General features: G+C 42.9%; 1 protein-coding gene across 2 annotated transcripts in view; it reads left to right on the top strand.

Annotated features, from left to right (window-relative positions):
- The window catches only part of LOC139552025 (electrogenic sodium bicarbonate cotransporter 1-like), a 76,148-nt gene extending 62,758 nt beyond the window's left edge, over nt 1-13,390 (top strand). Inside the window, exons 17-26 of one of the 2 annotated variants that reach the window (XM_071363363.1) lie at nt 1,345-1,458; nt 2,500-2,661; nt 4,293-4,471; nt 4,840-4,912; nt 6,312-6,380; nt 6,650-6,823; nt 7,130-7,294; nt 7,724-7,826; nt 10,554-10,624; nt 10,823-13,390. In XM_071363363.1, coding sequence (XP_071219464.1) covers nt 1,345-1,458; nt 2,500-2,661; nt 4,293-4,471; nt 4,840-4,912; nt 6,312-6,380; nt 6,650-6,823; nt 7,130-7,294; nt 7,724-7,826; nt 10,554-10,594 — 1,080 coding nt within the window. In that variant the 3' untranslated portion in view covers nt 10,595-10,624; nt 10,823-13,390. Of the gene's footprint in view, nt 1-1,344; nt 1,459-2,499; nt 2,662-4,292; nt 4,472-4,839; nt 4,913-6,311; nt 6,381-6,649; nt 6,824-7,129; nt 7,295-7,723; nt 7,827-10,553; nt 10,633-10,822 lie in introns of both variants that reach the window. The other variant, XM_071363364.1, reaches the window with a different exon arrangement.
- Nucleotides 13,391-14,021: the final 631 nt, after the last annotated feature.

The raw sequence follows: 14,021 nt of genomic DNA, 5'->3' as shown, positions 1-14,021 counted from the left end.
ATCAAATACTTGTTCTCCCCACTGTACCTAGTTCCTTTCTTTTAACATGTGCACGTAGTAAGTACACCACCATGCTTTTGGGATATGTGTTTTTTCAGATTCCACAATAGTTCTTTAGTTGTGGACACTACATCACTGTACTCCCTTTCTTGCTCTTGGTCCTCAACTTTGTAAGTCCCCTTGATTTTGCACCTGTGTTTGATCAGTTTCTTTACGAAAATATGTATCAATATTAAAGTGTAAGTCTATGTGTTAGTGTGGGCATACACTAACACTACGCTTACTCTTCAGTGTATCTGTATCCTTAAATATAAACAAAACACCAGTGGATGAACTGCCTGCTATACAGTATGGGCAGTACTTATCTCTGTATTTCCCAGTGGAGGAGGGCCCCATCCTCTTGTCCTCATTCACACACAGTCATTACATTAGTAGTGTGTGTTAAGCCAGCCATGTGTCCTCTCTAGACTCCGTGGCCTTAGAGTTTCAGTTTTTATATAGGCAGATCATAATGATTAAGAGCGGGGGGAGGGGGCTGATCCTAGTTCAGCACTTAAAAATACAGGCCCAGAGCAAGGCTCACTTTTACCCTGCTCCTCACTACTCTCTCTGTCAACTGCTTTATCTGTCTCATTGTCCTGCATTGCTGGCTCGGACCCTAGGCAGGACCGTAGACCAGTGCTTGACTTGAGCAGGAGCTCAGCAGTACTGAGTACCTGCACCACTCATTTTCTACTGCTTGAGGTCCTGCACCTCATAAAATACTAGCTCCAAAGTTTTGTGCAGTTCCTGCACCTAAATATAAACAGAACCGGCACCCAAAATAAGTAACGGCACTTATTATAGACCAAGTCAAGCACTGCCGTAGACGTTAAAATAAAATTTCCACTAATTTACCTCACTGTAAGAAGGAGGGAGGGATCGCAGAGAGAGAAGGGAGGGTGGGGCACCTCCATTACATACTGTGCACTACATGAGTCCAGTAGCCTATTTACAGTAAGGGGTTTCAATGTTTCGAAACATGGCTCAAATATATGGAGCAATAAGGTAACTGTAATCTAAATATACAATATGTACAGTGAGATGAATGTGACATCTGAGATAATTGGAACATTTTGGTTAGCCTTATTGTAACCCCCCCCCCCCTCCCCCCAATAAAGCTTTGGCTAAATACCTGCACTCAATGAAACTACATTGGTCATAATGGCTTAGCTGGAAAACATTCTGCTCCACCCTCGTGAACACATTTTTGTGTGACGGAAAAAGGGTAGGTCTTCCTGTATTGCCTCAGCCAAAAGCCTTGCCAAACTCAACAAAGGTTGTGCCTCCCTATTGTACCCGCAGGTGAGGAAACTGATCAGTGATTTTGCCATCATCCTGGCTATTGTCATCTTCTGTGGTGTGGATGCCTTGGTCGGAGTGGACACACCCAAGCTCATCGTGCCAACTGAATTCAAGGTGAGTACCAGGGTGGATGTCCGTGGTGTTGAGAAAGGCCTTGTGCAGAAATGTTGGCTTTGTATATGGTCCACTATATCCCCTGTTCTTGTTTTGTATAGTGCGTCGGTTCACGCCTGCATTCATTTTAGTGAAGATGCTTCATATGCAAGTATAAGCGAAGGTGTATGTAGTACACTCTGGTCTAGAGTTTGATTTATATATTGACAATATCATTTTCTAGAGTTACTCAAGAGGGACAGGTGTATCAATCGGATCTCCGCCTGAACAACGCTGCATTTTCTTAGGAAGACAAAAAGTCTTTGTAATCCTTGTCTTAAGCTCTTGTATAATCATTACCTGGTTGTGTACTACTGCCAAGGAGGGAGAGCAGATAGAACCTGAAACTCTGAGACAGAGCCTGTCACTGAGATTATTAGCTCACCTCAGTTTACCTCACCTCACTGGGGCCGAATGGTGGAGGGAGTGGGGGCGAGGGAGGGTGAGGTATCGAGCGTGGGGGTTGGGGAGGGGTGAGGTTGAATGGGGCAAGGGTGATGTGGGGGTGGAGGAAGAGGGGACATGTGAGGAGGTTGGGGGTGGGGTGAGGAAGGGTAAGGGTGCGTGCATGAAATACAAGGTGATTATAGGACATGGGGAGAACACTGAGGTCCTTATAGTTGCAGGTACAGACACAGCTTTGTGCGGCTGCAGACTAATTTCAGAGTGTTTTCTTTGTCGTGTAATGATGTACCTCTCCAGGACTTTTAGACTCTAACTCAAAGTACAGCAGAATAAGGACATTTTGTTTCCATGAGGTAGAATTTTTTTCAATGAGAGGAAATGTTTCATATATTGTCAGGGCAACCATATCACATTTTACATTGAGTCATGACACGCTCCTAACAACAAAATTACATTTCTAAGAACACCCTGAAACCATGACCGCGTTAGCTTGGTAAGGATGAAGCGTGAGAGAGTCTGTTGTCCTGTGTCTTTTAAATCAACCCTGGCCTACAATATTTATCTGACTGGCTGTGTCTCTCTGCTCCTGGTCCCCAGCCCACCAGCCCCAACCGTGGCTGGTTCGTGCCCCCGTTCGGAGGGAACCCGTGGTGGGTGTATCTGGCTGCAGCCCTCCCTGCTCTCCTGGTCACCATCCTGGTGTTCATGGACCAGCAGATCACCGCTGTCATCGTCAACAGAAAGGAGCACAAACTCAAGGTGAGGAGCGGGGGGATGGAGGGCGGAAGGGAGAGAGGGACGGAGGGGTAGAAGTGGAGGGATGAGGGGGCATTCGGTCAGAGGGGTAAGAGAATAGATAAGATAATGACTTAATACACCACATGTATGTGGACACCTGCTCGTCGAACATCTCATTCCAAAATCATGGTCATTAATATGGAGTTGGTCCCCTCTTTGCTGCTATAACAGCCTCCACTCTTCTGGGAAGGCTTTCCACTAGACGTTGGAACATTGCTGCGGGGACTTGCTACCATTCAGCCACAAGAGCATTAGTGAGGTCGGGCACTGATTTTGGGCGATTAGGCCTGGCTCGCAGTCGGCGTTACAATTCCTCCCAAAGGTGTTCGATGGGTTTGAGGTCAGGATCTGTGCAGGCAAGTCAAGTTCTTCCACACTGATCTCGACAAACCATTTCTGTAAACCCAGATTCGTCTGTTGGACCGCCAGATCGTGACGTGTGATTCATCATCTGCCAAGCAGGGTCGTGTTTCGGAGGACGCATGGCTCTCGACATTCGCCTCTCCTGAGTCCGTATACCAATTGGATATCACGAAATTATGGAGAAAAAGGGGTAAAAATGAAAAAATAAAAGAAATGCTTCTCCAATAGAAATCCCAGATCACACTTGTAGGCGATGCTTTGTGCCCGGGGACATTATCATGCTGAAACAGGAAAGGGCTGTTGCCACAAAGTTGGAAGCACAGAATCATCTTGAATGTTATTGTATGCTGTAGCGTTATGATTTCCCTTCACTGGAACTAAGAGGCCTAGTCCGAACCGTGAAAAACAGCCCCAGACAATTATTCCTCCTCCACCAAACTTTACAGTTGGCACTATGCATTCGGGCAGGTAGTGTTCTCCTGGCATCTGTCAAACCCAGATTCATCCATCGGACTGCCAGACGGTGAAGCGGGATTCATCACTCCAGAGAACGTGTTTCCACTGCTCCAGAGTCCAATGGCAGCGAGCTTCACACCACTCCAGCCGACGCTTGGCATTGCGCATGGTGATCTTAGGCTTGTGTGCGGCTGCTCGGCCATGGAAACCCATTTCATGAAGCTCCCGGCAAACAGTTATTGTGCTGACGTTGCTTCCAGAGGCAGTTTGGAACTCGGTAGTGAGTGTTGCAACCGAGGACAGACGATTTGTACACGCTACGCACTTCAGCACTTGTTGTTCCTAGATGTTTCCACTTCACAATAACAGCACTTACAGTTGACCGGGGCAGCTCTAGCAGGGCAGAAATTTGATGAACTGACTTGTAGGAAAGGTGGCATCCTATGACGGTGCCACATTAAAAGTCACTGAGCTCTTCACTACGGGCCATTCTACTGGCAATGTTTGTCTATGTAGATTGCATTGCTGTGTACTCGATTTTATACATTTTATGTGACTGAAATAGTAGAATCCACTAATTTGAAGGGGTGTCCACATACTTTTGGTGATGTAGTGTATCTTAAGATACGGATAATGAACTGGAAAAGAACAGGGGCGGCCACACTTTGTATTGGATGTTAAGTCAATGGCAACTCATTTGATTCCTTGTGGTTAGTGGTTACTGACACACACCTCTCCATTCCCTTCTCTTCTCTCTTTCCTCCCCCACACAGAAAGGGGCAGGCTACCACTTGGACCTGTTCTGGGTAGCAGTACTACTCATTGTGTGTTCCTTCACGGGCCTGCCCTGGTACGTGGCTGCCACTGTCATCTCCATCGCCCACATCGACTCTCTGAAGATGGAGACCCAGTGCTCGGCTCCTGGGGAGCAGCCCAAGTTCCTGGGTGTCAGGTGGGTTGAGCAGGGAGGGGAGGGAGGGAGGTGAGAAGGGAGGAATGGAGAAAGAGTCAGTGAAGCGACGAGAGCTATCAGAGCAGAAAGCCTCCTGGCTCCTTTACATGTAGCCTACAGTACAATGGACTTGAGTTTCACTTTGTTGCCGTTCCCACACAGTCACGTTTTGTTTTTGTTTGAATAGAATACATTTTACAATCTCGTAGCAGTACGTGAACATGATGAAGTTATTTGACTGTCACATCAGAACAGTGGTCAATAGTTTGGACAGAAAGGTTAGAAAATTGACTGTGGTTGACGTGGTGTCTGTGCAGTGTGTGTTTTGTATGATGTGATGTGGGATGAACTATCCCTTCTTACCGCAGGGAGCAGAGGGTGACCGGTGTCATTGTCTTCGTTCTGACTGGACTGTCTGTCTTCATGGCTCCCATCCTCAAGGTAGCGCTTCATACACGTGTTCATTTCCCAGTTCCCTTTAAATCTACCGGCTCTTTACCTTTCAATGTACCTGTCCATTCCCCTAAATCCATCTCATTTATTCCCTTTAAATCTACAATAATATATGCCATTTGGCAAACACTTTTCATATGAGTGGCCTTAGCTGGAATCAAACCCACAATCCTGCCGCTAGCTGAGCCACACAGGACCAACAATCTACCTGTTCATTCCTTTAAATCTAACTTTTCAATTCTCAATTTACTGGATTACTGTCCTCCCCTTTTAGTGGGAAATCCCATCACTCATTCCAATTGTAAATAATGTGAATTATTGTGGTCATCCAATTAGTGAGGGGCCTAGTTGAGGTGATGTGATGTGAAATAAGCATGTTTATCATCAGGGCTTAGAGTCAGGTTGCAGCTCAGTGACTATGACTTCTCCGGTTTCCTGTCCTCTCCTTAATCTGACCATCATAAATTACTTTACAGTTCTGTGAGTGGGAATGGTCCTCCCCTTGTGGACCGTTTAGAGTAGTTACATCTCCATCTCTGAGATGGTGTCTTTTCTAGTGTAGTCTACTGTAGTCTCTTCGCAGCCCATTGCTCCCCGAGCCATTTAGTGTGTGTGTGTGTGTGTGTGTGTGTGTGTGTGTGGTGGGTTTTATTCAGAATAAATTAGTGTTTTGTTTTGTTCTACATCTAATTAAGTAGGAGCTGAAGACACCAAAAAGGTTAACGAGGGGGCCTCCCGAGTGGCGCAGCAGTCTAAGACGTCACTATAGACCCGGGTTCAATCCCAGGCTGTGTCGCAGCTGGTCACAACCGTGTGCTGCCCATGTGGCGGCACACAATTGGCCCAGCGTCGTCCGGGTTAGGGGAGGGTTTGGCCAGGGTTTGGCCGGCCGGGGTTTGTGCCTGTCCCATTGTGCTCTAGCGACTCCTTGTGGCGGGCATGCACGCTGACTTCGGTCACCAGCTGTACGTAGTTTTTTTTGGTGCGGTTGGCTTCCGGGTTAAGCAAGCAGTGTGTCAAGGAGCAGTGCAGCTTGGCAGGGTCATGTTTCGGAGGATGCATGGCTCTCGACCTTCGCCTCTCCCGAGTCTGTATGGGAGTTGCAGCGATGGGACAAGACTGGAACTACCAATTAGGGAGAAAAGGGGTAATAAGTACAACATTTATTTATTTATTTGAGAGCGAACAAAACAACATGTAATCAAAAGTTAGCACTGTTGTTATTGGAAACAGGGTTAACCCTAACCCACATTTTTGATAAGACGTCTTCATATCAGCGCTAAACAATTTAAAAAGGAAGGAACATGTTTGCTGATTGTATTTCTGTGGAAAACAGCCTCTATTACTTCCTTTGTCTTATTCACCCAGTCCTGTTCTGTCTCCCCAGTTCATCCCGATGCCTGTGCTCTATGGCGTGTTCCTCTACATGGGCGTGGCATCTCTCAACGGTGTCCAGGTGAGTGGCTCTGACCCAAAATTAAGTCTGAAATGTTAGGCCTGTTAGTGCTATTAACTGCCGCTAACCAACCTGGTACACCAGCCGCTTCCATGTATCTGGGCCTTAACTCTGTACAACTGTCAGTCAGAGAACACCGAGTCAAAATGGAATCTGAAACTCTGTGCCTGTTAGTTATGTTAGTCCATCAACAATAGTGTCTGTGATGCCAGTCGCACCCCCAGCCCATGTATCCTGGCCTTACTTCCGTGCGACTGTCTGTCCTTCAGTTCATGGATCGCCTGCAGCTTCTCCTGATGCCTGCCAAGCACCAGCCTGACCTGATCTACCTGCGCCACGTTCCCCAGCGTCGCATCCACCTGTTTACCTTCATACAGGCCCTCTGTCTCGCCCTCCTCTGGGTCCTTAAGTCCACCGTCGCTGCCATCATCTTCCCCGTCATGGTGAGCCATACGCATGCAACACACACACACACACACACACACATACAAATGCACGCACATACACACAAACATGCAGGTAAGTACACCTACAAGATGAAATGTACCAATTAACCAATAATAAACCATTCTTACACATAAAGATGGGTAAAATACGGTTGTGACGCATCCACTCACAGTGTGGAATCCGTGACTAGCTGACACAAACACACATAGTGTACAATGAATCCAGCCACATACCCACCAACACAGTATATAGTAGAACCATTGTCTATCTCCATTGATGTGTGTCTGTGTCCGTCTCTCCAGATCTTGGCCCTGGTGGCGGTCAGAAGGGCCATGGACTACATCTTCTCCCAGCACGACCTCAGCTACCTGGACGACGTCATCCCGGAGAAAGACAAGAAGAAGAAGGAGGACGAGAAGAGGAAGAAGAAGCAGAAGAAAGGAAGCATCGACAGTGAAATCGATTTTGTACGTCATTTTGAGGCTTTATTGGAAGCGGATCAGTCTGTTTAATTGAATGTGTTTTTCCCCACGGGTTCTACCTTTGTGATGACGATAATAGTAGTAATGGTACTAATGTAGCACTATTATGTTAATTTTTGTAGAACACTGACACCCTTAACTCATGACCTGTCGTCCCTCCTAAAAGTCCACCCTCTGTCCAATACTATCTCTCTGAAATGAATACTGTCTGTCTGTCTGAGCACTGTCTTTTCCACGGACTTACGGTACCTGAACTTGTTCAATGAGAAACATACGTTTTGGTTTTCCATTGCAAAATGATTTTTTGCTGCTGTGTGCCCAAATTAATACGACCCATTTAATTAGTTGCCAATATGTTAATTAGTTGCCAATATGCAAAAAAAATATAGCCATTGTTATTGTCTCTCCCTCCAGCCCTCTGAGTACCCCTACAATGACAATATCCCCGGTATTAAAATCTCCATGGATATAATGGAGACGGAGCCCATGTTGGGGAATAAGGATAAGACCTCAGACAGTGAGTACAACAGGATTGCGTGGGGTCTCTTACCCACAACCGCACTGGGCTTACTTACTTACTGAGTGCTGCTAATGCCTTCTTGGAATTGTTTCTCTCTTACCTTCTTGCCCGCTTTCCTTCTTTTCCTCTGGGAGAATCTTATTTGGTTTTGCTCGACTCCTCGCGTCCTGTTTTCCATCGAGGGAGTGGAGGCGAGGAGAGGAAACATGGAAACACAACAAATCCCACAATACATGTGTAAAGTGCTAAAAACAAATTTAGCTAGTTGTGCGAGACATTTTATAGAAAAAGGGATAGGTGGTGTATGGTTTTTAAATGTTGGCATGCTTTTCCCCTTTGAGAAAACAACAGCTGATTCACAGGGGATGTGGTGGATTGTAAAACATTTCCGCACTTGCTGCCAGGAGAATACTCTTGTGCATCCTCTGCCGAACTAGGTAATCGCGTAACGGAGCGTACTCCTCCGGTCAGCCTACTAACGAATTATGCCCAATTGAAAATCAATCTCCCTCCCTCCCTCTCTCTCTCCACAAAGCACTAACCTCATCTTTGGGTCTTCATCAGATCTCATGCTTTTCTGTGACTTTGCAGACATCCAGCTTTATTTTGAGAAACTAATGCAGATGACCTTACTTTTCGATTTCTTTCATACGGTTATTTTATTTTCAGCTGCTTTCGAATGCTTAATTAAAGGTCCAATGCAGCCATTTTTTATCTCAAAAACAAATTATTTTGATTAAGCACCTTAATGTGATTGTTTTCAATTAAAAAAGTCAACAAGGAAAATAAAATCAAGAATTTCGCAGTAATTTTGCCAGGACTGTCTGAGTGGGTAGTGGAAAACTGAAAATGTGCTGTTATTGGCAGAGAGGTTTGGAACTCTCTTTCTTATTGGTCTACTAAATCATTTACCACATGGCGATGTCACCATGGAAGGCCAAAACTCCATCCCACCAAATCAGGCCATCTTTTCAAACAGCTCTTACACTGAATGGGCGTTATCATAATGTTCACAATTTCACAACATTATTTCAATCTCATAATGTGGAAATATACACTACTGGTCAAAAGGTTTAGAACACCTACTCATTCAATTTTTTTTTTTTTTTTTTTTTTTACTATATTCTACATTGTAGAATAATAGTGAAGACATCGAAACTATGAAATAACACACATGGAATCATGTAGTAATCTTCAAATAGCCCCCCTTTGCCTTGATGACAGCTTTGCACATTCTTGGCATTCTCTCAACCAGCTTCACCTGGAATGCTTTTCCAACAGTTGTGGAGGAGTTCCCACAAATGCTGAGCACTTGTTGGCTGCTTTTCCTTAAGTCCGCGGTCCGACTCATCCCAAACCATCTCAATTTGGTTGAGGTCGGGGGATTGTGGAGGCCAGGTCATCTGATGCAGCACTCCATCACTCTCCTTCTTGGTCAAATAGCCCTTACACAGCCTGGAGGTGTGTTGGGTCATTGTCCTGTTGAAAAACAAATGAAAGTCCCACTAAGCACAAACCAGATGGGATGGCATATCGGTGCAGAATGCTGTGGTAGCCATGCTGTTTAAGTGTGTGCCTTGAATTCTAAATAAATCACAGACAGTGTCACCAGCAAAGCACACCCACACCATAACACTTCCTCCATGCTTAACGGTGGGAAATACACATGTGGATATCATCCATTCACCCACACCGTGTCTCGCAAAGAAACGGCAGTTGTAACCAAAAATCTCCAATTTGGACTCCACGCCAAAGGACAAATTTTCATCGGTCTAAAGTCCATTGCTCGTGTTTCTTGGCCCAAGCAAGTCTCTTCTTATTATTGGTGTCCTTTAGTAGTGGTTTCTTTGAAACAATTTGACCACGAAGGCCTGATTAACACAGTCTCCTCTGAACAGTTGATGTTGAGATGTGTCTGTTTCTTGAACTCTGTGAAGCATTTATTTGGGCTGCAATTTCTGAGGCTGGTAACTCTAATGAACTTATCCTCTGCAGCAGAGGTAACTCTGGGTCTTCCATTCCGGTGGCGGTCCTCATGAGAGCCAGTTTCATCATAGCGCTTGATGGTTTTTGCGACTGCACTTGAAGAAATGTTCCGTATTGACTGACCTTCATGTCTTAAAGTAATGATGGACTGTCGTTTCTCTTTGCTTATTTGAGCTGTTCTTGCCATAAAATGGACTTGGTCTTTTACCAAATAGGGCCATCTTCTGTATACCCCGCCTACCCTGTCACAACACAATTGATTGGCTCAAACGCATTAAGAAGGAATGAAATTCCACAAATGAACTTTTAAGAAGGCACACCTGTTAAATGAAATGCATTCCAGGTGACTACCTCATGAAGCTGGTTGAGAGAATGCCAAGAGTGTGTAAAGCTGGCAAAGGGTATTTTGATTTGTTTAACAATTTTTTGGTTACAACATTATTCCGTATGTGTTATTTCATAGTTTTGATGTCTTCACTATTATTTAACAATGTAGAAAATAGTCAAAATTAAGAAAAATCCTTGAATGAGTAGGTGTTCTAAAACTTTTGACCGGTAGCGTATGTACACAGGAAAATCACGTTTTGACTGCACTCGGTCTTTAACAGCTGCTTCTACTGTGAAACATCCTGGCTTTGCAAAGCTTGCTCTAACTTTCCTCTTTTGCTATACCTGTCTTGAATTGGAAGTGGCTAAAACATTATGTTAATGTTGTGTGTATTTGGTCTTCTCCCGTAGGACCCCCGTCGTCTTTCCTTGACCCACATTCAGCATGCTGAGGGCTACTTTAAGCCCACGACTGTTGCAAGGTAACTATGTGAGTGTGCCTGCTTGCATTCCTTATTCTATACCCACAGACACTCACACCAATATCACATGTTGTGACAATCTATTCTGGAGTACAGCTTGTCATATTAATGTTGAACGTTTGTTGTCCCTGGTTGTTCACTCTCTCATACTTCGCTCTGCCTCTGCCTCCACCTCCACTCTCTTTCTTTCTCTTTCAGTCTGAATCCATTAAAAAAAGCAGCGCCTCAGATTAGGATAGAACTGGAGCAAGAGGACAAAAGCTTCTTCTGGAAAAAACAGGCTCCGGGTTCTGAAACATCCCTTTAGTCTAAAAACAACCCGTCCTGATGTCCAAACAACCCAACAGAACCAGCAGCATTACCTGCACACCACTACTCAACACAACACAGTTGACTGAAGTCCCATAGGGCCCTGGTCAAAATCAGTGCACTATATAGGGAACAGACCTGGGTTCAAATACTATTTCAGGTATTTCAATTCGTTTTCAGTTACCTTTCAATACATTTTAAAACATGTATTCAGAAAACATTTATTTGAAAAAACAAGCAGTTGAATATTGGAATGTAGTTGGAAATACACTTGGTAAGTATTTGAAAATACTAAAATGCATGGACTGAAATACACTCCCATGCATTTAACCCAGCTATATGAAAATATGAAAATATACATTCAAATACAATTTGGTCAACTATTTGTTTTTCTGCATGTAACCATTTGAATACTCAAATAAAAGTACTTGTTTGGGGCTGTGTATTTGAAAATACTCAAGTACACATGTATTTGAACCCAGGTCTAGTAGGGAATAGGATGCCCTTGTGGATGTAACCACAGTCTCCTACAGCAGCCTCTTTTATACTGTAGCACTGTTGTATAGTCCTCCTTTTAATGTCCTGCTTAAGTACATATTTTTTATTTTTTAAAAACGGACAGAATTCTTTGTTTTGAGATTGACAAGTATAGGAGGGACCCTTGTGATAGGGGACATGTGAGTCTTCATTTGCTGTATAAAAAAGGTAATGGCCTATTCCGCGCCAGCGTAGCCTGAAAATATTTTCTGCTCCCGCTGACTTGGAATCGCCCTAATGCTCTGTACCAAGGAAATCTTTGAAGTTCATTGTTAGCCATTTATGGCTAATTCATGGGGAAGGTATTCATGATTTCTAAAGCATTCACAAACTAATGCAATGCTTTATGTATTCCTAGTACATGCCTGTTAGATCATTAAGTACATCGTACTTTCTTATACAGATCTTATGGAGATGTGACGTTAAACTGGACTGTCCTATTTTTGCCGGCCAGAACAGATCAAACTTTCAAATCCCATTATTTTTTCATGTCCTACTGTCCAGCATAGGCCTATTATAGTGTTCTTGTTCATGTATATTAATATTCTTCCATCTTTTCTCTTACCCCTTCACACTTGTATTATTTATTTAATCTCTATCTATGCAAAAAAAAACAGAAATGCTCTTGATTCAAAATGTTGATTTGAGGGTTTTCCTTCCCATCGTGTGTGAAACTTTTCTGATTTGAACTGTTTCCCTAATAATGTCTGTTGTTTCTATCAGCTTTATAAGAGACAGGAGGACTTCAACCACAATTATCTGTAGTAGGGATTGGAATACATGTATATACTTGTAGCTCTACCTCTGACTTAATTAATGTAGGCGCCAGGTATTTGTAAGTACAGTATGATGCACACATTATTATTATTATGCAATTATCTGTCATCAGACTGAATTATTTTTATGAAAGGGCACAGCATAGAGATCCTATCTAATCACTTTTTTGAGTTCCTTTTGCTCTGTAACTAATACATTAAAAGAGATTTGTATTTGTATCATATTGAAATGAAATGAAAATGCAATAACAGTGACGTATATTATATTGCTGAGAGAATAAGTCCAATAATAATTAAGTGTATTGACTATTAAGCCCGCCGGTAATGAGATGACGGCGTTTTTACAGTCGTCTGTGGAGTGACATTTGTACTACTACTTTTTTTTTTAACAAAGTGATGATTCAGTGTTGTTTTTATTATTATATTAAACTGATGATGAACTGATTAATCACTGTGAGACAATGCAATGTCGAAGTTCCTTGTGTCTTGCAGTTGCATTTCTGCAAAAAACGAACGCCCGTGTATAGTTTGCAGCTTTTCACGACGCTCCATACCAAGAGAAAATATGAATTCAAAAAACCATTTATTTAATCTCTTCCACGAGCCGACTCGCTCAGTGGCAATTGAACCTGGGGATGAGGTTATACAACATTTCAGAGCTGCCATTTTACTGATAAACGGATTCATTGCAGCCCTTTATAGGATGTATTTTATTTTTAGATACAGTGTTACAAATTAAGGCTTAAATTATTCACTTGGGCAAAATTGATTTTGTTGTCTTAGTGATTACTGGGTTTATAAATGATAAAAGATACTGTAGTGATAAAATACCCAAATTATATTTGTTGTAATCTTGAGGGGTATAATCAAACAAGATTGTTTTGTAGGTGTATCGGAAGTGTGAGAGGACTGCATCGTATGTTGAAATGATGGTACACTCTTAATCAGGGTCACTATTGATGTCATGTTTTCTATCCTAAATAATGCCAGCATCCTATCTTAAATCAGTCTTGGGACAAAAGTTAATCGTCTGTACAGTATATTCATTTTCTGGGATTCAAATTTTAGGATGAGTCCATGTTTTGCTGTAAAATGTGTTGATTCAGTGGGCTAATTGAATTAAAAATCTGTGTTTTTAATATTATTGACACATTTGGGACAATATTTCTATCTACAAACATGGTTCATATTCAATAAGCACTTAGATACAGGTGTCGAGCAGTTTATTGTAAAACGTGGTAGAACAAAAGATTCAAGCAATAAAACTATAATTACCATCAATTAAACCTACAGTACTTGTAAGACTTATGGTATTTCCCTTCATCTGTATAGACTAACTTGAATGAGTATGTTACTTATAAAATGATTGATTTGGCATATACATTTTTCAAGTGACGTATATTGACAGCAATAAACTCACTTTGAAAATGATTGTGTTAGTCTGTCCATGTAAAAAAATTATATTTGATCTATTATAACCTTGCCAAACATTCAGGGGCCGTATTTACAAATCCTTCTTAAGAAATGTCTTCTGAACTGCCATTTTCCTGGTCTCTTTGCAAAATAACTGACGTTAGATTGACCACCTGATCAGATAGACTGCCGGCAGACACTGTAATTGGTTGATATACCCCGTTACCATAGACGTCATAATATGTTGAAGTTGAATGAGCCAGAGCAATCTATAGGGGTCAACCATAGGGTCAACAATTGAACTGAGATGAGAAACATAACCCTGGAGAAAAGTGAGCTGATGAGATCAAAGTGAGCTACTT

This window comes from Salvelinus alpinus, chromosome 24 (assembly GCF_045679555.1).
Source record: "Salvelinus alpinus chromosome 24, SLU_Salpinus.1, whole genome shotgun sequence".
Taxonomy (NCBI): Eukaryota; Metazoa; Chordata; class Actinopteri; order Salmoniformes; family Salmonidae; genus Salvelinus; species Salvelinus alpinus.
The sequence above is the reverse complement of the archived record's forward strand: the minus strand, read 5'-3'. Positions and strand labels throughout refer to the sequence as shown.